Source organism: Linepithema humile, chromosome 3 (assembly GCF_040581485.1).
Source record: "Linepithema humile isolate Giens D197 chromosome 3, Lhum_UNIL_v1.0, whole genome shotgun sequence".
In the NCBI taxonomy this organism is placed as follows: domain Eukaryota; kingdom Metazoa; phylum Arthropoda; class Insecta; order Hymenoptera; family Formicidae; genus Linepithema; species Linepithema humile.
Genome location: NC_090130.1, coordinates 18,367,890 through 18,391,978, shown reverse-complemented (window position 1 = coordinate 18,391,978; position 24,089 = coordinate 18,367,890). Strand labels below are relative to the sequence as shown.

General features: G+C 33.3%; 1 protein-coding gene and 1 pseudogene across 1 annotated transcript; both read left to right on the top strand.

Annotated features, from left to right (window-relative positions):
* The first annotated feature begins 209 nt into the window (after positions 1–209).
* LOC136999023 (glutamate receptor ionotropic, kainate 1-like) lies at positions 210–15,795 on the top strand (annotated as a pseudogene).
* A 1,769-nt stretch (positions 15,796–17,564) lies between these two features.
* LOC136999022 (uncharacterized) lies at positions 17,565–20,299 on the top strand. The gene is made up of 2 exons (XM_067352419.1): positions 17,565–19,215; positions 19,283–20,299. The coding sequence occupies exon 2, from the start codon at positions 19,283–19,285 to the stop codon at positions 20,297–20,299; it is 1,017 nt and encodes a 338-aa protein (XP_067208520.1). The 5' UTR covers positions 17,565–19,215.
* The last annotated feature ends 3,790 nt before the right edge of the window (positions 20,300–24,089 follow it).

Sequence of the window (24,089 nt, the reverse complement as noted above, 5' to 3'; positions counted from 1 at the left end):
CAATCGGCGCCCGGAGAGAGAGAGAGAGAGAGAGAGAGAGAGAGAGGGGGGGAAGGGAGAGAAAGGGGCAAGGAGGTGGGGCAGGTTTGTTCCTATGGACGGTTAGAAGCGGTGCCTCGGTAACTTGGTTTGGTCGGTTGTCTAACCCTGGCCGGACGTGCACCAACACTTAGAACTTGTCGGAGATAACCCCGGCGGGTGTTGCCAGCATGTACCGGCTTCGGTCATTCTGCACGTACAACAATCGGCCCCATTATGCTCGCGCAGTAACCGCAGTAGCAGCACAAGAGACAGCCCGTGGTAGTACGTTCATGTTCTATGTCTGGCGCTGCGTTAGTGTCAGTTCACGGAGTTCTTGGCCGCGCCGGGGAGTTATCGGCCGTGACACGGCATCATTATGTCGGCATTATCGCCATGCCGGAAATTCCGAGTTAATCGGAGTTTCCTTTTTTTCCGCGCTGCGAGAATGGCGGGGAGGGAGGATGGGCGGCGGAGCGTTAATCGCGTAAGGAAACGCGCGATTGAACATCGTGGATTGATAACGAGGGGGAAAAAACAACATCGCTATCTTCCGTCGGACAATTAAAATTGGCACTCCGTAAACACGTTGCAAGAAAACCAGGTTACGTTATCGCGTTCCGTAATGCGGTTGAGGTCCGATCCGCCGATTAAATCTGCTGCCAAGACGCTTCCTTTCGCTGAAAAAAAAAAAAAAAAAAAAAAAAACGCATCTTTTTACGTGTAAGATATATTTGCCAAAGCCGCGCTCGCTAAAATGGACACGTCACTTTTTGTTGCAGCGTGCTAGCAGGTCAAGTATGGCGTACAGGCGGTTTTCGGACCCTCGGACCCGATCCTGGGCCAGCACATTCACAGCATCTGCGACGCCCTCGATATCCCGCATCTCGAGGTCAGGCTGAACCTGGACGCGGAGGCGAAAGAGTTCAGCATTAATCTCTATCCCGCACAAAATCTGCTCAATGCCGCTTATCAGGACGTGATGGAGTTCCTCAACTGGACCAAGGTGGCGATCATCTACGAAGACGACTACGGTGAGTGATGACAAATTAAATTACACATTATTTTCCGCATAAAGCACTTGTTCATGCGTTTATAATCGTAATAAACTACGAGACTGGCTTTAGCACATTTTAATGAATTCGCACGAAACATATGAAAGTTGAGTGTTTTTTGTTGCTTATTTATGTTATTTCCGATTTCAATGCTCTGCTTTGCTGGAAACAGCGCTGGTTTAATAGACGTAATAATAACTATGCTTAAAGCAAAAATAAAAGACCTGCTGCGTGAAAACGAGAAAAGCTGGAAACAGCTTTTTGCATTTACCGGTACATACAAGAACATTTGTTAAAATTTACTCTGCACCCGATAAAACTCTTCGGGATATTTACTACTGCTTTATCATAACGTAGCATCGTGCTAATGGCATCGCACGTTTCATAAATAAATAGAAACGACATAAAATGCTCGAAGAGTATTTTTGATGCAATAATTGGAAATAAGTAACGCGTGGTATTGCAAATATGTCAGGAGCGAATTTTTTATTCAGGACGTACAAAGAAAATATATATATATATAACTTTATTGTCTGATCTGAACAGTTCATGACTACTTAACGGATTAAATGGTCGAGAGCGCGCGAACGAACAATACCGCCTTTTTCCAAATCGCTTTCAATGTTTCAATCGTGAATCGTTACGTTTGTTTTGTGAAAGTCAAACGGAAATTAAATAGATGGTATTTTCTCTTCAAAGAGCACAGAAAGTTTTTATACGGTCCCCGATATTTTTTGCCTTGAAAGTACTGCAGGCGAGTATTTTACAAGTTAAATAAAACTCGAATAACTGGACATTTAAATTTTATTTTATTTTTGAAATTATTCTGGTTAGTACAGAATTAACTTCAAAGTTATTTGATATCTGAATTGAATTATAAAACCGAGTTTTTATGAAAGTCCGCATATGCGATGGTCAATGAAATATCTATTTGCTCGTGAAATGACACATTTGCGTAGTTGTGAAAATGAATAAAAAGTTAGTAGCACAGCTTGACAAGAGACAGCTTGTAAGATTCAGCACGGAAATAGCGCCGATGCTTTCTCTGAGAGAGAATATTCTATCGCTTCGACAAGCTAGTTCTATAGCTTTAATTAATTTGTGTAATCGAATCTAGATAGTTCGAAAACGTTGTCCTATCCAGTTTGGATAGGACATTTATCTTCTATCGACGTACACGGCAACTGATTAAGATGTACTTAGAAACTTTAGACAGAAAATTTTGAAAATATATAATCACAATAAAACTTTGAACATTATTAATTTTTTTAATTTATTTTGATAAAAATTTCAATATAATTTGGTGAAATATTTTAATATAAATCGTGTAGTTAACAAAATTTCAAAAGTAAGGCGAATTTCTGCGATTTGCCGGTATCTTATTTTTTTTTCTTTTCTAAATCATTTTTCTTCTTTCGAAGTTTCAAACATACGCAAATTGTAGTTGCGAAATCAACTCTCTCGATGCATTCCGGATTTCTATCGCGCCGGCAAAAGACGTATGAATTAATTATGCAAAGCGAGACTGCAATGCGCGCTTAAATTATCTCGCCCATAATTTGGCGGAAATAACAAGTGATGAGATGAGTGGTCGGCAGATCCTTCGGATGGAAGCGATTTGCGCTGAATTAGGAACGGCACTAGCAGCAATGCGAGAGAGGGATCGCGCGCTATAAATGTGCGTTCCACGACGCCGGAATATTCCTGTGACTGATCATCGCAGCACGTGAGTCCTCACCGCGGTTCGTGCTGCAATACGTGATCTTCTGCGAGATCGTCGCCGAATCCGCCGTCTAGAGACATTTGTCGTGTCGCAAGAAATATTTTACAAGACATTCCGTCTCCGCAGGCGGTTTTTTGCAAATCGCAGTTGTCCATAATTCGCCGCGAAACAAATTGCTGCGATTATTGAGATAATTGCTTACTAGCATCATTTAATAGGAGAATAATTGCATAAAGAAGCGTTAAATGAAAAGGATGAGCGTACAATTTCAGAAAACACGAAATTATTATAATACATATTACAATAATTTCGTGTTTTCTGAAATTGTTCTCTATTCGTCCTTTAAATAAGATTTATTATAATACACATTATAATAATTTTGTGTAATAAATAACTTATTATAATATATACCATAATACGCGATGTAAAATAATATACTATACTAAATAATATACCGCCAAACTAGTAAAATAGTTCGTAAATATCAACAGTTAATTTTAATAAGTAATTAACAGAAGTAAATGCAGCTTTGTAATTGTTCTAGATTAGAACATTGGTTTGTTGAATGCAAGCGCGACAGCTGTAATAATATTACTATAAAATTACTATCTCACTTTGTGCTCGGCTATGCTATAAATTCAATTTAATTGTATGCACGATAATTATCAACCTTTTGCATTAAAATTTGCATGCTACAATTTATTCGTATGAAATAGCGCTATGTATCCTGTGTCCCAACAGATATGAAACACGACAACGAAATTAAGCGAATCGAATTATACATGGTACAAATTCCCTCAGTGACATTCAAATATAATGCGCAGCAATAATGTCGCACGGCGATATAAAAAACATTAAACGCGTGACGAGGCGACGTCCAACGATACTATCGATGGACAAATACATTTAAACCAATGAAGCGACAACAACCTCAAGTTTTTCCATCCAACTTTACTCCCTTGTCGATAATTTTATTTCCGCGCCTCCACGGGATTTTCCTGGAATTTAACCACCTTCGATGAAAACATCTCTCGAGCTTAACCGCCTTCCACAACGAGCTTAGCTGTTTGTGAGGGTGCGCGGAAGTGCACGTACAAGCCGATTAGAATACGTCCGTGACCCCCTACTAATGCCCCTCGTCCGCGTTCGCCCCCGCGCATCCCACCTCCTTCCAGGCCCGACGACTGAATTCCTCGAGAGATTTACCGGAACTCCGGGATCTACGTGTTTCCTACACTTTCAATTTCGGCGCGTTATGTATCCGCGAGGCGTAAGAGATTCGGGTCGGTGAAATCGTACACGTCTCGAGCGTGTTTGCCGCTACGAGCCCGCGATTCATTCCGAGGAATTTCGCCTTTCCTGCAGGATCGAACATCGTCGCGACGTTGTCGTTTGAGTGGTTTCACTGTCGACGTTACGGCCTTATTCCGGAAACTCTTGCATCAAGCTGCGCCCGATCGTGTCAACCGCTGCAAGATCATGTGTAAATCGCAGAACGATCCTTATACGAAATCTGACGATAAATTTTTTTTTCTTCTTGTACTTTATTGACGATTGACTTTTATATTGGTTTTTTCACTTCCAAAATAGGTTTTTTTATGTACAATACACAAAGATAAATTTTTTTCACGTTTGATAACATTCTTGAAACTTATCTTTCGAGATCACTTTTTGTGACTACTGTTTTCGATATCGTAAAAATATCGTCTTTTTTTTACACTCTCCTTTAGCTCAGCCCTTATAAACTTTGCTGGATCTAATTTTCTCTTTTGTTAAAAGTTTACTAAAAATTTCACATTTGCTGTAATGTATCCGTCATTGCTTTCTGTTAAAACACGAGGACGAGAAACTGTAGTACTTTTTCTTCCAAGTTAGCCAAAGTTAGCTATACTACTGATTGTTTTTAAGGAACGAAACATTCTTTGAATTTACTTGTCAAACCTCATATTATATTTTGTTGAGTTTAAGAGGATTTAAGACAAATTAAGTCGCTTAGTTTTGCCGAATGAAATCTTTTAGTCACCTTTGACGGCGAGAGATGGACATCGGATTTTGGTTTGCGAAATTGACTTATTTAACTCATTCGAGTAAATGCCGTTGCGAGTTTCACGGTGATCCCGGCAACCAGACAGCGTGGCACTAGATCTCTTTTAACTTTCGAGTAGTTTAGAGAGCCACTGATATCGATTCGCGATTACTTTACTCGTTTTCCGTCGAAGTGGAGTTGCTACGACGACGCGGAAACTTGCTCAACGAGTAACAACTACTATCCACTTTACGCGTTTTTCGAATCGCTGCATCCTATCTAATCAGACGGACAAATTCCCTTTTCTCGCGTAGTAATTTAACTTGTGCGAAAAATTCAAATACATTCCAATACGTTACGCGAGAGCCAAATTTGTTTAATTTATTCCTAATTCAATCTATTTATATAACATTGCAAAATATTTAAGCGTTTCGCGTGCGAATATTTCTGTGCTCACGGATATTGGCGTTTGAAGAATGCCTTAATCGTTATTCTTTGTATGCCTCTAGACTGCTGCAGAATGTCAATTCAGTTCTCCGTCGAAAAGTTCAAACACCTTTGCTTCTTCTGCAATTTCAAACGAAAATGGAATTTCGCATAGAATACGTACAGAGTATCGAGGAATTTCGAGCTTTTGTAAGAATTCTCAGGCATTTTTCTGTAGACATTTTGTTTTGGAATTTAAAAATGATGGCCGAAATATTAATGATTTTTTTAAGTATTAAATTTCGATATATATTCACAATGTGTCATATAATACATAGATCACTTTTAGCAAAACTTTTTTAATATAAAGTTTTCATTAAAATATTACCGAACACTGAATTATTCCACTTGACACGCATCTAAATCACACCGCTCGTTTTCGCTACCCATTTATCCATCCGAGCTTGCACTTATCTTCTCGAATTTAATTAGTTTCTCCCACTGACACACGGTTAAAAGAGATATCACACGCAGAATGAGCAAAATCAAGCCGGCGCGTTAGAGACCTTCGCACAATAAACGCGCTCTACATAATTCGCCGGCAGACAGTGAATAGACTTTACAATGAAGCCCTGTGTCCGTGGCACGATGTAATATCAACGTTAAGTTCCCCGCATATACAGAGTTGTGCGATGTTTAACAGCGAACTAAGGAAATTATAGTTGCGCGAGCTAGCCTGGGTCTGCTTTCGCAGTCGTAAGACACACGATTTAGAACTATTGTCATGATGTACGGCGCTTGTGAAACAGGCTAAGCATTGCTTGCAAATGTTATTCCAACCGTTTGAATTTATTCTCAATTTGAAATCTATTTTTCTATTTTATTTTCAAATTAAAACAAGACACAGTATCGCTTTCTAAATATTATATTCTGCCGTTATCCGCTGTTAGATTTTTATATTGTTTCGTTAAACATTTACGTTAAAACGTTATATTCTGAAAATATTTCTGCAAACGGAGCATTATATGTACGCAGCTGATGAAACGCTGGAGAAGCTTTCCGATTGAAATAACGACGAGATAATATCAGGGATAATATGACGCGATATTAAGCGAACATTCTTCCACGCGGCGGTCTTTATACGCACTGAATTATGTGCTCCAGCTCCTTTCCATTATTCAAGGAGAAGTCTGCAGCGAGATTCCGACGTCGTAATTACATCTAGAGTCCATCGAAATACCATGAGGTGAAATCGGCGCGCGAATTAATTTTTCACGGTTAGCACGGCGTCGATTTTCATTTTTCTGCGGTATAATATTTCCAGTCCATTCTTGAAAGAAATATGACAGAAAGAAAGAGCGGCTTTGCCGCGAGATGATAGCACTTTTCGTCCTTTTTTCCACGCGAAGAAGAGGCAAAAAGAGTACACCGAGTGGCCGAAACGGTTTCGAGCCTGCTTCGTAGACCCGCCAACCTGATTCCGTGTCCTTACGTTGCAAGAATCGCCAATGAACCTTCAACCTGGCCCATCACAGGCCATTGTGGAACTTCCAAGACTCCCTCACCCCATCGAACAGCCATCCCCGCGTCCCTCTTTCCGCGCTATTCCCTTCTTCACGCTCACCGTTCTTCACCATTCGCATTCCTCGCGAAACCTCCAGAATAATGGAGTCGCTAGCGGAAGGACGAATCGTCACGTTGAACCCGCGACCCTGCATTTTTATATTTCAATGCAAAGTGAAAAAAAAAGTAGTAAAGTCTCTCTGTTCGCATATTTTCATTTTTCTTTATGGCAGCCGGCACTTTCATCGAGAAATTTTTGTAGTTTGCAGTTAATAGTGGATTTCGTGGGTGTATTTCGCGAATAAACTCCAAATAACAACAATAAACGTTTGAATGTTGGCGGAATATTTCAATATTCAAAATAGTAAGAATTGTAATAAAATATTTATGACATTTTTAACGTTAGCTGTATGCGAGCATAAAGTATTTTTTGCTAAATTTTTTGATACTGCAGATGCGCTTTGTATTTTCAACATTTTTTATTTCTGTGAAATATATTTCGCTTAAGATACTCTCTCCTTATTCTAAAGTAGGTTTGTCTCGTAAAGTTCGCTAGTTCAAGCGTGAAACGTCAAATCCTTCTTATGTGAGATCCGTCAAAACCAGGCGGTGTGGTCGTATTATACTTTTATAACCGAAGGTGAAGGTGACAGCTCCAACAGTATTTTCGTGAGCTATAAAATATATTTATAACTTATAAAACTGTGTTAAATTATAAAACTGTGTTTCGAACGTAGTCAAATAAAACTTCAACATCTAAAATACGTACAATACAACATCTTAAACAGTGCAATAAAGTGCATAAACGCATAAGTTAAAGTGATATCCCGAGTCGAAATTTAGCGTCTCTTTTAATGCTCATACAGCTTATATGAACCTATTTTTACGGAATTAGAACCTAGAACTCCTCTTTTAAAACTTGATCTCCTATAATTTGATGTTGAAATACTACTTTAAACCTATAGAGCCTCACAAAATAGATTGTATTACTGCGAGAACTCCTCCATTAAACCTCGAACTTTTATCTAGTATATATATATACACTATATATATATATACTAGATAAATTCGACCTATAAAAGTTATTATAATGTTTAATCATAAAGAAAAATATTTAATTCGTTGCATTTCCAACTTTCATTAATATTGATACCTTTCCGTTTCCTTCTTCAAAATAGTGATATGATATCTGAAAAAGATTCAGCGCAAAAAAATTTTTTTAAATTAATTTTTTTATTAAATGTTAACTATTTTAGATGTACTCGTTAAAATTCAAATAAGAATGAAAAACTATACGAGCAATATGCATAATGTGGTTGCATTTTGATTATTGCTTTATTAAGTGATACAATATTATCAAACGTTTCAGTCTTAATTTGAACCTTTTTCTGTATAAATATTTCTGTCTGAACTTGTTTTAACGCATGTTAACTATACTTAATAATATACTCTTAACTATATGTATTACATATACTTAATAAATAATATTTAATTCAATAAATATTATGTAATGTTTTTAATATCTTATTTTATATTTAATATCTTAATTTAATATTTTTAATATAATCACAAAGGTATATGGATTTTCAGCACTAGTTTTATGATATTATCAAGAAATTCTAATGATTGCAAAAATCTTCACAATAATAAAAAAAATTACTAACTATATAATTTTAATTGATGATAATTTTTAATAACATAGAATTTTTAAAAATATTAGAAATTAATACTCAATAGTTGAATTTTGATATTATATTTTGATATTATCAAGAAATTTCTAATAATTACAAATTTTCAAAAGATAATAAAATTCAACTAAATGGTATTGATTGATGATATTTTTAAATTGTATGCTATTAAAAATTATCGTTAATCAAAATTATAGTTAGTATTTTTTTTATTGTGAACATTTGCAATCATTAGAATTTCTTGATAATATCATAAAAGTAGTGCTGGCAAAAAGGAATCTATATATTTTCAGGGTCTAAAGCGGGTCAACGGAGGGTTTTAACTAAACCCTACTTTGAAGCTTTAGCAGGAAAAAAGGAAATTTCGGACATATTATAGCGCCAAAGTAGGTGCTATTATATACATACGATACAATGCATAACATCTACTTTGACTCTCTTATGCCTACCTCAAAATAAAAGATTAAGGTTCAATATAGGTGCTAAATTTTGACTCGGGATAGCGGAATTTTTTATTTCAAAAACTATTGTTTAGAATAAAAAATTTATTATTTAATACTTTGAAAACTTTTCTCCTATTTTGATTTGCGAATTTTGGGACACGCCATATATATTTCGCACAATACATGACATATATTACGATAATGTCAGAATCCAATCTTTTAGATTGTCTCTCGATTGTCGTAGCTTCTCATTTTTACGTATTATAAGTTTTCAGAAAAGCGTTTGTCATCACCATTGCATACCTCAAGTATAATCGACCGTCAGTAATTTCTCTCACGCGTTTCATATAATCTCGCGAGTGACTACGAGTCATTTTTCTCACGTATCCCGAATATTGTTGAGGAATTGATAATTTCCCTCACGTATTTCCAGATTTTACCAAACAAGCCCACTGCTTTTCCTCTGCAATTTTAACCACGTATTTTAAATGATTTTGCCCACGGAGAATAAAATTCTTCGCACGATCCGACCGTTCGGTAATTACGAGGAAGTTGAAGAAATCTACAAGGAGGGCAGCGAAACGTTCGCGAAAATTACACTCGACCGCGGCCATATTTTGCGGACATCCTTTCGCAGGTATTTCACCACGTGGTGTATCGTTACAAGGAAGTGCGTGGAAGAACCGCTTCTCCCTGTTATAATGAGAATTTCATGAACGACCTTCCCCATCTCAACGCGTCCGGTCAGGCGTGTATGTTTTATACAACGGCTAGATCAACAACACATGCGAAGAAAGAACAAGAGAAAGGAAGCTCGTTTTATGAATTCCGCCCAAACACGGCGAAAGTCTTCGAAAACTTTTCAAATAACTCGACGATCGCCGAAGTTCTGTGACGTTTCTTCCACATTGGCCAGCGATGCCCAAATGGGATGAGCGAATCTTCCGAAAACAGTGGATTCTTTCGAAATTCTTGGCGCGGGTAACGAGAACCCTGCGTGTATCTCGCACATTCCGCAAATTTATCTCCCGCTAGTAAAGCGGAGCCGTTGTCGTAAAATGTAACGGCACGCGTCTCAAAATAGTTACGTTTGGCGTTACAACGCGTTTTATTGTGTTACCAATGATAGAGGTTGCGCAGTAAAAAAAAAATCGATAGACGTACACAACGCATACATACCTAGAACCGCGCGTCGTACGACTTTGAAACTTTGACGCTTTATTCGTTCTGCAAAACAAAATTATTTAGTCAACTCTGTGGATGTTTCTAAGTTTTATTTTTATATTGTTATTGGGTTATAACATTTTTTAAATACTGCATTCTGATATATACGGTTGTTAAAGCACTCAACACACCTCGTGTTTGGCAACTATTATTTTAAAGTCCATTTAGAGCAGTTATCGTACTCCGGAAGAACAACAAACGCCAATTCGGTTTTTGCTTTCGCAATTCTTGATTTTTGTAGTTTGTATTTTTCACAAAACAATATGACTGACAAATATAGAGATGGTCTTGACACGAAATCAATAGATTTATGAAATTGATTGCTTTTTATTATCTCGCAAGATAATAATTAGAAAATTTAATATATAATTGAAAATTTAATAACAATTTATTGCTAATTTTTATTATTACAGTTTTTTTATTATTAATTTATTATGGGATTTTATGTTTAAAACGACCTTGAGATTGTCTTAAGAGATATCCTTTCTTTGGAATATCATGCATAAGATTGTAGTAAGTTTCGGAGAATTAACTACGCAACTTTTTACACGAAACTTCACACAAAAGCGATTGTTACATTTTCTTCTTCTTTCTTAGAATATAATTGTTCCGCAAGAGAAGTTATCTCTCCCGGAATATCATTAAATACGCCACCGGGTATCTTTTACATAGTTGAAAACGTATCTATATTCTAAAGCGTTTCAAATATTTCAAAGTACTTCTAAATCGAATCCTACGGTCGCCGCTCGAGCGCCTCCAATATTCATTCGGCCATCTTTTTGAAATGCGCATGTTTAAGACAGCCGACGTTCCAATTATTTCGATCGTCTGTCACCGCGCTATCCACTCAAGGCGAGAAGCGAAAAAGGTGGAAGCAAAAGTAGTCGCTGACGGCTTCCTTTCCTCGCGTCGACTCAGCGCAATATTTCGCGGTATCGAGACGAGCATATTGACGTTTCGAGCGCCAATCGTAAGTGGCCGTCATTAAAGTGTATAAAAGCCGATATAATAACTCGTCTCTCACTGGGAGCAGGCGCGGTCGTCCTCGGACTCCCCGGAGAAATTATCCTCATCGTCGAATAACCACCGTGCTCGGTTTGACTTACAATTTTTTTTCTCGTTCCACGCTCTACAGAACCCTACAAGTGATACAGCCAATTATATCGGTGAAATTCTTTTTCAAGATTCGTACGACAATCCTCAGATCCTTATTTTCCCTCATAGTCAGTAGTGATCTGTGTCGTTTCTATTTTTATCACATAATTATTGCTAATTATTGTGCGAAAATATTATAAAATATCTTTTTGTACATTCTACGTTTCATTAAAAGGACATGTGAACGTGAGGCTATAAATTACTATAACACTCGCCGTCGAAAGGTAGATAATATTATGCCGTTAAGTCCAAAACCGCGACGCGGTTGGCAGTGAGAAATTGCGTCGTGCATTTTCGCATGTGACATCTCGTTCCCTAGAAACGCAATCTTCCTCGGTATTCGCTAAACAACGAACATTAAGTCGAGCTACGTTAATTCCCTAGTTAGCAATCTGTAAATGGCGCGCAGTTCACGTTGCACGATCGTAAACGACGTCTCGCTTTTTCACTTTGATGGATATTCACAGACTGTCTTCTCATTGTAACCTCTTGAAATGTATCTCGTGATAATGTGTGTTTTATAGCTTCTCACGATGTCAATTTCATAAAAGAAATACGGCTCTCTTTCTCTTTCTTTCTCCTTCTCTCTCTCTCTCTTTCTCTTTCTCTCGCGTGTTGCCCGTGAAATTGCGAAAAGCGGAGGAACGTACGAAATGCTATTTTAATTAAAACCACCGTTTCAAACGACTCCCATGAAAGTCTGTCCCCGATGTACGCGGAGTGTTAATAATTTGAGCTGCAACGAGTCACGCCAGAAACCGCGAGAAATATTCTGCTTATTATTTTCAACTCAAGCAGAGAGAGAACGAGATAAAGAGAGGAGAACGCTTCACAGCTTTAACTATCCTCTTTAACTGTCTTTCAGTATCGCGCACGAAGTGCTTTCCAGTAATTGCGAAGTTTTTCGGAAGTCGAACACTTGTGACAATTTGTCGCAATTTATTAATTATTTGCGAAGGAAGGATAATAATAGGATAATACATAGGCAATAACAATGTCGAAACATCGATAAGTTGCTTAATATTCGCGAAGTAGGTCACCACGTTTGAATTTGCATTACGTTATCGTGCAAACAATCTTGTTATCGCAGTATCTATTTCTTCATGCACGACGTGATATTATATCGCGACGATATTATAGTCGGCTGTCATGGTAGTGGTCTTACCAACGGAACATGCGCGCTTAACTTTGAGCTATTGCAACGGTGTATTCGCAGTGTGTTGCTTGGGATAGTCACACGGTGTCGTCCCCGAGGATACAAAATCTGCTTACATGAGAACATTCTGGTCTTATTCGAGTTACCGCCAACACGGCTTCAATTAAACTCTGTTTCTTACTCGCTCCTGCATTATTTACTGCTGACACTTGAATGAGAATGCATGACAAAGTATACTTTTTGTCTGAAATTACTCGGAACTGCTCTTAAAAGGCAATTATAATTTTAAATATATTTTTTGTTTTATTTTCAATAAAAGAGCGTTATACAGGGCTGATCAAACATTTCCTTCGGATTTTTGCTTCTATTTTTATCGAAACATCCGAAGAAACTTTTTGAATATCATTAATCGATCCAATATTATAATAAAACAATAGTGATTTACGCAGAATAGCTTTTATCTAATATTTTCTGTTATTTGATAAAATGTTAGATATTTTGGAATATTTAATTTGTAAATAACGGTTATTTTCTAATATCTTCTAATTAATCCAATTTACGACTGAAGACATGTATAATTTTATTTTTGTATCACTAGAAGTTTTTAAGCGAATACATTTTTTTTAAATACTAAATCGTGCTTATCTGTCATATGATTCGTCATCACGGTCCATAGAACACGCGGCGATCCCTTATCCATCGATGCCAGTATCGATATACGCGAATATGTGCACGATATCAAAGCTGTTGAGCAAATTTGAGCGCGTCAATCAAGCGTGAATCGTTTGCACGGAGCGGAGTTTACCTTGAAAGATTATCCCGACTTCAGCACTTTTTGTCCGAAGAGACCTGACAGACCGAAATGTTGCCGTCTGTCCCGGCACACTCCGAAATCTCAGGAGCCAAAGTTCCCGCCGATAACTTGCCGGGGAACTGCTACGAGAATCTACTCCCCCCGGAAGACCTGCAAGTCAGATACCTTGATTACTTAGGCGCTGGGGAGTATTGATTTCATCGGATAACGCGATTCACGGGTTTCCGTGCCATTAAGCGACCGACCTAATAATTCCTGCAAAAATCGCGAAATAAACGATTCCCACACATCATTATCCACGATCGTAGCTTCGCAACTTTGTGTTGTTTACATTTTATATTTAATTTTTTATCTTTTATATTAACTTTTTATGTTACTGTATTATTATACCAATCGGTATCTTAATTTTCAGGATTGGTGAAGTTTCGGGGGCTGGTGAGATCACCGAAAATCCGTGACATCGAAGTCAATCTCAGGCAGGCAAATCCCGATTCGTACAGGCAGGTCCTCTCCGAAATGAAGAGTAAAGAAATTCAAAATTTCATCGTGGACACGAAGCCCGAACACATGCATCATTTTCTACGAATGGTGAGTCTACTCACACACTCCTTGCATTTGGTATTATTTATAAGTAATTTTTTGAATATCTATTTCAAATAATAGATATTTTAAGAAACAATTATTATAGCTTTAAAAAAATTTTAAATTAAAAAGTTCACAGATATCAGAAATTAAATGTTTTCAACGATTATGAAAAAAATTACAACCAAGTAAATTTTTGCTGAGAGAAAAAAACAATTTTAAATTAATTAAAAGATGTATACACGATATAAAGTATTATGTTCAAAAATAATCTATGACAAATTGCTAATTATAAACTTGTTGATGAAGAATTGAGAATTATTTTGGTTTGAAAGAAAAAAAAATCACCGACTCGTAGTTTAAATATTCCATTTTGCGGGAGCGATTTCAACTGACCGTATCGCTTTGCACACATTGCAGATCCTGCAGCTGCAGATGAATGATTACAAGTACCACTACCTCTTCACGACTTTCGTAAGTACCCTAGGGATATTGAAACGCATAGTGAAGACCCACTCGATTTCGTCCGCTCGCTTTTGCGCAGGATATCGAAACCTTCGACCTCGAGGACTTCAAGTACAATTTTGTCAATATGCCTTTCGTTTGGTCGACGCGGACGACGTCGGCGTACGTAGTATCCTGAGGGACATGGAACGCTATCAGCCGGGAGGGAACACGATCCTCAATAAATCGAGAATTATTCAGGTAAGCATACATAAGTTTCCTGTTTATAAATTCGCGCATTGCGAGACAGCTGTGTTTAAAAAAAAAAAAAAAAAAAAACCATTTGGAACTATGTCTCGATTTTAGAATAAAAAGTCTGTATGAATATAGAAACGCATCTCTGAATATGAAAAGATCGCATTTTGCGATTACTTTTTCGCGTCATATGCACAAAAGCATATAACAAGCGTATACCGCGAGAGACGCCCGTACTTTCATTTCGCAATAACATTTTATCGGTCAGAATTTATCGCGAAGCGGCAGCTGATGACATTGCATCTTTGAAAGATTGGCAAGATCCTGGATGAAGGATGTCAAACAATTTATTGTCGCGTTGCATATCCATTACTATACGCGCAGCTTCAATGTCGATGAGCTCACATTGTTGTGATGCTTTTATGGATCTATAAAATTCGTTAAAAGTCAATCGAAACAATGCACGCGTTACCACATTGCGGATAATCGCATTGTTAGGATACCGAAATACACTGTAAAAAAAGTCGGTAAATTTACACAAATAATAGACGTAAAAATTACATAAATAATGCAGTAAATACACAAAATCATGTAATTTTAAAAAAGTTATATTATTTTACAGAAATTTTGTAATTTTACAAAAATTATGTAGATTTGTCTATTATTATGTAAATATATCTTATTTTATATGGAAAATTACATAAATAATATAATATTTCAAATATTTTATGTAATTATCCTAATTTTTGTAATATTACCAAAATATAATGGTAATATCTCGCTGCAGAATATGCGCGATGTGATGGCATTAATATCTCGAGATAGGCGCGCAGCAGCTACTTGTAGTTGATTGGTTAGCGATCGCGTAAGCAGCGTTGTCGCATGCGTGTTATAAGTCTGACGTACTAGTAACGAATTGGCTAAACCGTCGAAATGACGATTATCGAAAAGCTGCCAGTTCGTGTTCGTGCGTGATTGCATCCAGCCATTAGCCATTGTACTTTCTAGCCCTAAGCATTGTCCGATTGTCCGGATCCCGAAGTGCGTGAATTTTTATATATTTCTCTGTGAGAGAGAGAGAACATCCGTATAACATTCATCGAGATTATCGTTTTGTTCAATTTGCCTAAATCGTTATTGTTTGTTCGATCACGCAATCTTTTGGTCTCACAAGATAGGTAAGTAAAATATTTTAATAATTAGTTTCGAAACATATACATTATAAAGAATAGCTGTTCATTGTAATTTCATTAAATCTTTATAATATCATTATTTTTTATATTGTAATGTTCAAACAAAAAATTTTTTGCATATATATTTGTAAATTAATAGAATCTTTCATGCTTTTTAAATAGAATTTTTTTGTTTTTACATAAATTCAACTTACAATCGTAAAAATTATTTGAAAAATCACAGTTTTACATACATATAATTTTGTATTTTTAATTTTATAAATATTAATTTTTAAATTTATTAAAATCCAAGTTTGTGTTATGTAATCTGACATATTTTTAACTTAAAATTTGCAGTGATATATAATAAAAGAAAGAGGATTCTTCTAATAACCTTGAGCAGATCATCTCTAACTATTAACTTCGTTCTGTTTATTTCCTCATATAACGTTTTCTAAAGCAACATTTCAAACAGTTGAGTGAGTCTACAAAAGAAATTTGCCAAGGACAAGGTAAGATCATAATATGATATGTTTTATTAATTGATTTCAAAACATGTATACAAATGTTATAATTGTCATTGTAATATCATTCACTTGTGTGACATTCAATTTTATTTTCTTTTTTTTCAATAATTCTTCATATGAAATATGTTGCAGTTACTACTTTGAAAGGAAATATCCTTATATGAATCCTATCTCAGTCCAGTTTTATTTCTCCTTTCACACAAACTCCTTCCTACACAATTATAAATTTCTTTATTTACTTATTTGAAGATTAAATATTGAACAATGTTCAAATGTGTAATGTGCAACAGTACATTTTCATCCATTCTTTTGTATAACAAGCATCAAATTTTTCATAAAAACATGCCTTATTTAAAAATTATTTGTCTGTTCAAAAACTGTGGGCAACATTTTAATAAATATGTTAATTTTAAAAAACATATTCTTAGATGCCACACAAAAAATTATAAAGAAAGAACATGTGTTACTTATTGTTGCAAAGAAAAAAACTGTAACAATTATTTTACAAATAGAGTAGATTTTCATAAACATTTATATAATCATATTAAGCAAAGTAAAATTGGGATTTGTTGTGGATATCGATCTTGTCTTCTAAATAACACAATTTTCAAGACAGTCAATACTTATGCAGTGCACATATGTAGACATCATTCATATAATAATAATGAAAACAATTTTGATAAGCAGTTTATTGTTAATAACGAAGAATTTAATTTTGATGTGAGTAACAATTTCAATCTTGTTTCTCAAGAGATAACTTCAAATCAAGTTTTTGGTGATATAGAAAATACTAAAAAAGCTATTTCACAATTATATTTAAATTTGACTGCAAAATATTTTCTAACAGAATTTGCTCTACAAGCTGTAATAGATGGTATGTCATCTATACTGAAACTTATTCATGAACACTTTATTAAGTCTTTAAATGAAAGTGATATTCAAGATGATATAAAAGATAAAATTAAAGATATGTTTCAACACAGTCATTCTTTTTTTGAAAATATTCATAATTCCATTAATGGTAGTCTTCGAAATACGTATTCAAGAGATATATATTTTCAACAAAATTTTCACATTGTGATGCCTGTACAAATTAATTTAGGAATTGATAACAATCACAAACAATGTTTTTATTATTATATTCCAATTTTGAAAACTATTAAGGTTTTATTACAAAATTCTGATATTCAAAACTTTTGTTTAAATTTATTTCAGATTTCTAATAGTAATGCGCTCTTTAATATTAAAGATGGTAGTGTATTAAAAAACAACAATTTCTTTCGTAATAATAAATATACATTACAAATTTTATTGTATCAAGATGCATTTGAAATATGTAATCCTTTGGGTTCAGCTAAAAAAAAATTTAAACTTGTTGGCGTATATATGGTGCTAGGAAATTTACCCCCTTACCTCAGATCAAAAGTTGATAATATACAGCTTGTTATGTTATGCTATGAAAAACATGTAACATTTTTTGGTTTGGAAAAAATAATGGAATATCTTATAAATGATTTAAAATGTTTAGAAAATGAAGGAATAGATATTAATGTTGGTAATAAAACAATAAATTTTGTTGGCACTGTTGTTGCTATGTTGGGGGATAATTTAGGAAGCCATCAAATTGGTGGTTTTACCGAAAGTTTTAATTCTGAATATTTTTATCGTTTTTGTGATATAACTCAAAATGAATTCCAATCAAAGTATGCATTTACTAATATAAACAGAAATTCAGATAATTACAATTTGTGTGTCACACAAGCAAAAAATATCATGAAAGCTGTAAAGGGAATAAAAAATGATTCGCCTCTGAATAAACTTAATTATTTTCACATTTGTAATCCAGGATTACCACCCTGCATAGCACATGATCTTTTTGAAGGAATCGTTTCATATGATCTTATATATTGTATAAAATATTTTGTGAAAGAAGGTTGGTTTCCTTATCAATTTCTAAATCATAGATTGCAAAAAATGAAGTTTTTGTACGAAAATGTACGTAATAGTATTCCTCTTATAAGAGATTCAACTAAAATTGCAGGCACTGCAAGTCAAATCAGAAAAATATTATTAATATTTCCCTTAGCAATCTTTGATGTAGTTAAGAATATTACGGATGATGTTTGGATATTAATGTTATATCTTCGAGAAATATGTTCTTTAATTTGTGCTCCTGCTTTGTCCTTTGGTCAGATTGCGTTATTACAAGAAAAGATAAATGATTACTTATCATTGAGAGTAAAATGTTTTCCAAGTATCAAATTAAGGCCGAAGCATCATTATATTTCTCATTATCCCATTTTAACTACATGTTTTGGTCCATTGAAACACTTATGGACCTTGAGGTTTGAAAGCAAACATAGGTATTTTAAAAACATTGTTAAACATTCCCAAAATTTTAAGAACGTAATTAAATTATTATCACACAAACATCAATTTTTGCAAAATCAATATTTCAATAATAATTATCGTACTTTAGTAATAGCAGATGATGCACAAGAATATATTTCTCAAAACTTTAATGATCAAGTTTCTTTCATTATAACAGATTATTTTCATAAAAGAGAAAATGAAAATATAAAGTACATATCCTCACAAGTTACTTTTAAAGGTATAACGTATAAAAAAAATATGTGTATCTGTGTAGGTAAAGATTGTTTTGATTATTTCACTCTATGTAAAATTAAATACATTTTGATAAATAACTGTTATACAAACATTTATTTTTTAGGTACCATAACAAAAATTACATATAATCCTGATTTTGGCATATATGAACAGTTCGAATTGAAAGGTATAGATTGCAATGTAGAGAAAATTTTGTTGTTCCCATACACTTCCTTACTTGCAACACATCCTATCCTGGAAACTAATTTAAATTCTATTCCTGTATATGTCTTCAAATATGCACCTCTTGATTCATAAATTTGGATCTTAAAATGATGTAAGCAATTTATACTTCAACGTAAATTGTTACATTATGCATGTATATATATGTTCTTTTATTTTAGATGTCGTATCTCTATAAAGTCTGGTCTGCCGATAGAAAAAATAAAATATCACTTATACTTCGTGAATCAGATGATATGCTAACAGATCTTATTACAAAAAGTAATATTAAACTTGGAATTGTTGGTTCTGTTCTTGTCATAGAGAAAGATGGCACAATAATTGATGACAATGAGGTTCTAAAATTTTGTTCCGGTGAAATTTTAATGTTACTACGACCAGAAGAATCCTGGTCTGTACAAAATGAAACTGCAGTTATGTCTTCTGATACTGCTTCACTCACATCTAGTTTAAATGAGGAAACTTTTTCGCCATCATCAAGTTCGCTATCTATTTTATCTCCAATAAATCAAATATCAAATAATAAACAAGTAGAACTTGAATTTTGGATAAATTTTCAAATACCATGGAATAATTTAGAATCAACAGTGCTTAAAGAACTGCAAAATGGAAGTCGCAGCAAATATGTAATAAATGCAGTTGTGAACCGTACCGTTTCTGAAATGAGAAACATTCAAGAATTTATACCATCCAAAGCGTTTAAAATAATAGCTGAAAAAATTGTTAATAAATACCCACAAACTTTTAAAGATATAAATGAAGATGGTACATGTTTTGGCGATGGATTTTATACCACATATTTAAAACTTCGAGACCGAAATTGTTACTTAAATAGGCCACATATGAAAAGAAGTCTAAGCCAAAGTTTAAATATACCTATAAAAAAACAAAAGAAAGTATTATCCGCTAAAGCAGGATGTAGTAATTGGCAACCAGAAAAATATAATGATACAGAAACTGAGGAAACAATTAAAGAAAAGACTAAATTTCTATGTCAAATAGTTGACGATGATTCATCAAAAAACGATCTTAAAATTCAACACAAAATTTATTCCTATCTTGAAGCGACATATCCTGCGCAAAGATTATTTTTAAACAATGTTCATGAAATACCTAGTATCAAAAATATTCACGTGGCCGATACTTTTACAAAAAACATTTATGTTTTGGCATTATGAAAAACTAATGGGACATTCTATAGATCTTCTAAAGCAGTGCTCGGAATTAGTCTGAACATTTCAGCCGATTTCCGTGGTATACGCCTCCTCTCCTCTCCTTATCGCGCGCGCCGCAACCGCTAGGGCCAGCGCCGCCGAGCGTTAAGAGCGGCACTATCTGATTATGAGTAGGTTCTTCTCCCTATTTATTAAAATTTAAAAAAATTTATTAAAATTTATTTATTAAAAATAAATTTAAAAATAAAAAATTTATTTTTAATAAATTTCAATAAATTTTTTTAAATTTTAATAAATAGAAAGAAGAACCCACTCATAATCGGATAGTGCCGCTCCTAACGCTCGGCGGCGCTGGCCCTAGTGGCTGCGGCGCGCGCGGTAAGGAGAGGAAAGGAGGCGTATATCACGGAAATCGGCTGAAATGTTCAGACTAATTCCGAGCACTGTTCTAAAGGAAGAAATTATAAAAAAACAAGAAAAAATTCTCAATTATGGACAACATAAAAAATATAAAGATATCAATGATTCTAATAATCCAACAGAGATAAAATTGATACAAATTATAATGAGACATTTTAAAGAAGATTTTGAAGGATTATTTAAAACATATCCTGTAAATATTTTCTTTAAATATATTTATTTTGCTTATATGAATGTCATAGACTTAATTAATACTGAATATAACTTATTTAACAGGAAGGAACATTGTTGCAGGATATAAAACCACCAACTGTGGCACCATGCATCATAATCATAAGTAATTTCACTATATGTAGTTATACTAAATTTAACTTTAGTAAATTTTTATTGTTATATGTTTGTAATTGCTTTCATTATCGTATATTATATTATTACAGATGACGCAGCATGTCGGATGTTTTATTTATATATAGAAAATGTATTGATTGAAAGGACATTTTGCTTTTATGAAGCTTTGAAAATGTTGATGTCCGTATATTACATTTTCAACATGGAATATCCCATAAATTGTACATGTACTTTAGAATTTTTACAAAAGTACTTTTTAAATATTCATCCACTTGCTGGTTCAAAATCTCGTAGGATATCAACAAAATACAAAGTATTATCACTCTTTAATAAATTAAGAGATACGTCGAACAAAGAAAATACTGCTACACACAAATAGTGTAGTGTGTATGTACATATGTATGTACAACAACAGTAAGCATTATTATGTTATTTATATCAAATTTGTAATAATGGCATATACACACATTGTATCTTTATGGTACATTTTTATATCATTTTATAATCTTTATTAATATTTTTATTTCTTTCAGAAAAAGATAAAGTTTATATTATATATTATAGCAGTTTATATTATAGCATCCTATGATATACTTTTTAGTTTAGTTTCTAAGAAAAATAAATTTTTAATTTATCATAAATACTGTTAATTGATTGCAAAGGAGTTACATTTTGGATACGTGGTTAAAATGAAGACATTTTTTCATGAAAAAAGATTTTTTTTATATCTGATTTTAAGTTGAGATCGAAATTTGACTTTATCAGTTGGTTTATCGCATTCTTTCTATTTATATTATAATTTAACCTATCTATGTAATTTTTCGTAATAAAATACATTCTGCATAGAGCACTATATTATAATTCATGTCATGCGGCAGAACCATGCTGATAAAAAACAACTTCGATTTAAAGCGAAAAAAAAGTTTACGCGCATTTCGGAAATTGCGTGATTTAAGTCAATTTAGCGGGTACATCAGTATTACAACTTCGTGATTTTAGGATTAAATGCAATTTCCAAAGATAATACGTTTAAACGAGAGAAATCTTAAAAGGTTGAGGCAACTCGATTAAACAATATGCTATTATCAACAGACAATAATTTAGACATAAGATATTTAATATCTTACTTACAAAAAGCTCATTGCTTTTCAGATAATTATAAAAGGAGCTTATAATTTAAGATACGTATTGTACTTTTATGCTTTATTAAGTGATCTATAATGAGATTATATTCCAAAGATTTTTGATACAAGTATGTATTTGAGTTTAGATATAACGTGCGATAAAAGTAGAGAGATTTGTTAAGTCCATTTTAGATACATATTGGATTTTTATTTCGAGCAAATTTTGAAAACTGCGTACTTACCACGTTTTTTTTTTTTAATTTTCCATTTATATTCTGACATGTCAATAACACGATTACTATTTTTTTCTTGCGATGAATATTAAAGAATCAATATTATTTGCGACAATTATAATCCACCACAAAAAAATCGTTAGATACTTTAGACATAGATTTACGATGATATATTTACTAAAAAGAGATTGCATTGTTGTTTTTCTTTTTTATAATGCAACATTCGTAATATCGAAACGTTATAAAAAACTTGACATTGTAAATGTAAAACTTAACATTTTATAATAAAACAATTATTAATATTGTAGAAAATGATTGAATTATTTTAAAGCATAAATATTTATTTCTTCAGCCATCTAGTGTATATAAATAAATTTATTTGTTATAAGGGGTGTCAATTAAGCTTGACGTTTAAAAATAGGTCGATTTTCAATATTTTTTTTCACGCTGGTATTGACAAAATCAGGCTTTTATATATTAGTATATTATTTAAAAAAATGAAATTTATAAGTTTTTCAATAAATGAAACTTACAAGTAAAATTTATATGTTTTAAGTATGCAAAAGCCTTTGTCATGCCAATATCAGCGTCAAAAAAAAAAAAAAAATTGAAAATATATCTATTTTTTCAGCGTCAAGCTTAGTGATACCAGTTAAATAATAATTAAGCAGATTGCAGAAGTAAATTTACATAAAAGTAAAATTAAAATAATAATGTAATAAAACTTTTTAAAGTTAAAATATTTAATATTTTAATAGTAAATGTACACAACAGAGTGTATTGAAAATTTTACTTACAAGTAATTTTCTTTAATAATTTTTGTAAAAATCATATTTTAAAGTGTAATATCGCAAACCTGTATAATATTATTACAAAAATAATGTAAACTTGTAATCGTAAAACATAAATTTCATATTTTTATTTGTAATAACTGAAATGCGTAAAGTATTATTACATTCTGTTGTGTAAATTCAATATTTGAATGTTTAATATTCCAATTTTAAGAAGTTTTATTACATTTCTTATTCTGTAATTTTGCATGCTATTGTAAATTTATTTCTGTAATTTGCTTAATTACAAATTAAAGAATTTATTTTACTTGCATACTGCAAATTTACAAATGAGTGGAAATTTACACCTATTATAGTGGGTCTTAAAATTACCCACAATAATAGGTGTAATTTTACACAAAATTTTTTTACAGTGTAATAATAAGCTTTTTTCAAAACAAGAACAAAATCGTAGAAAAATATGGAAAAAGCTATTTTATTTCATTATGCTTAACAAGGTCTTGCTATGGCTATGGTCGTCGAAATAAACCGTTAATCACGTACAACATATAAAAATAAATTTGCTTTAAAATTAAAAAATAATAATAAATTATAATTTATTCTCATTTAATTATTATTATAATTTTACTGTTAGCTCCGACCTATCATGGATAAAATCATGGATTTTTTTGCAAAAATTTCTTGTAATATATTCGGATATTACGATATGAAAAAATGGAAATCTGGCGCTTGATTCCATATTTTGTGCATACATATTTCCCCAGTTATTGCGATGCTTATATTAAATTATAATATAATGATTCTTTCGTAATGCATATGGAAAAAGAAATTACATTTGCATGTAGATTGAATAACATTAGATTGAATAACGTGATTG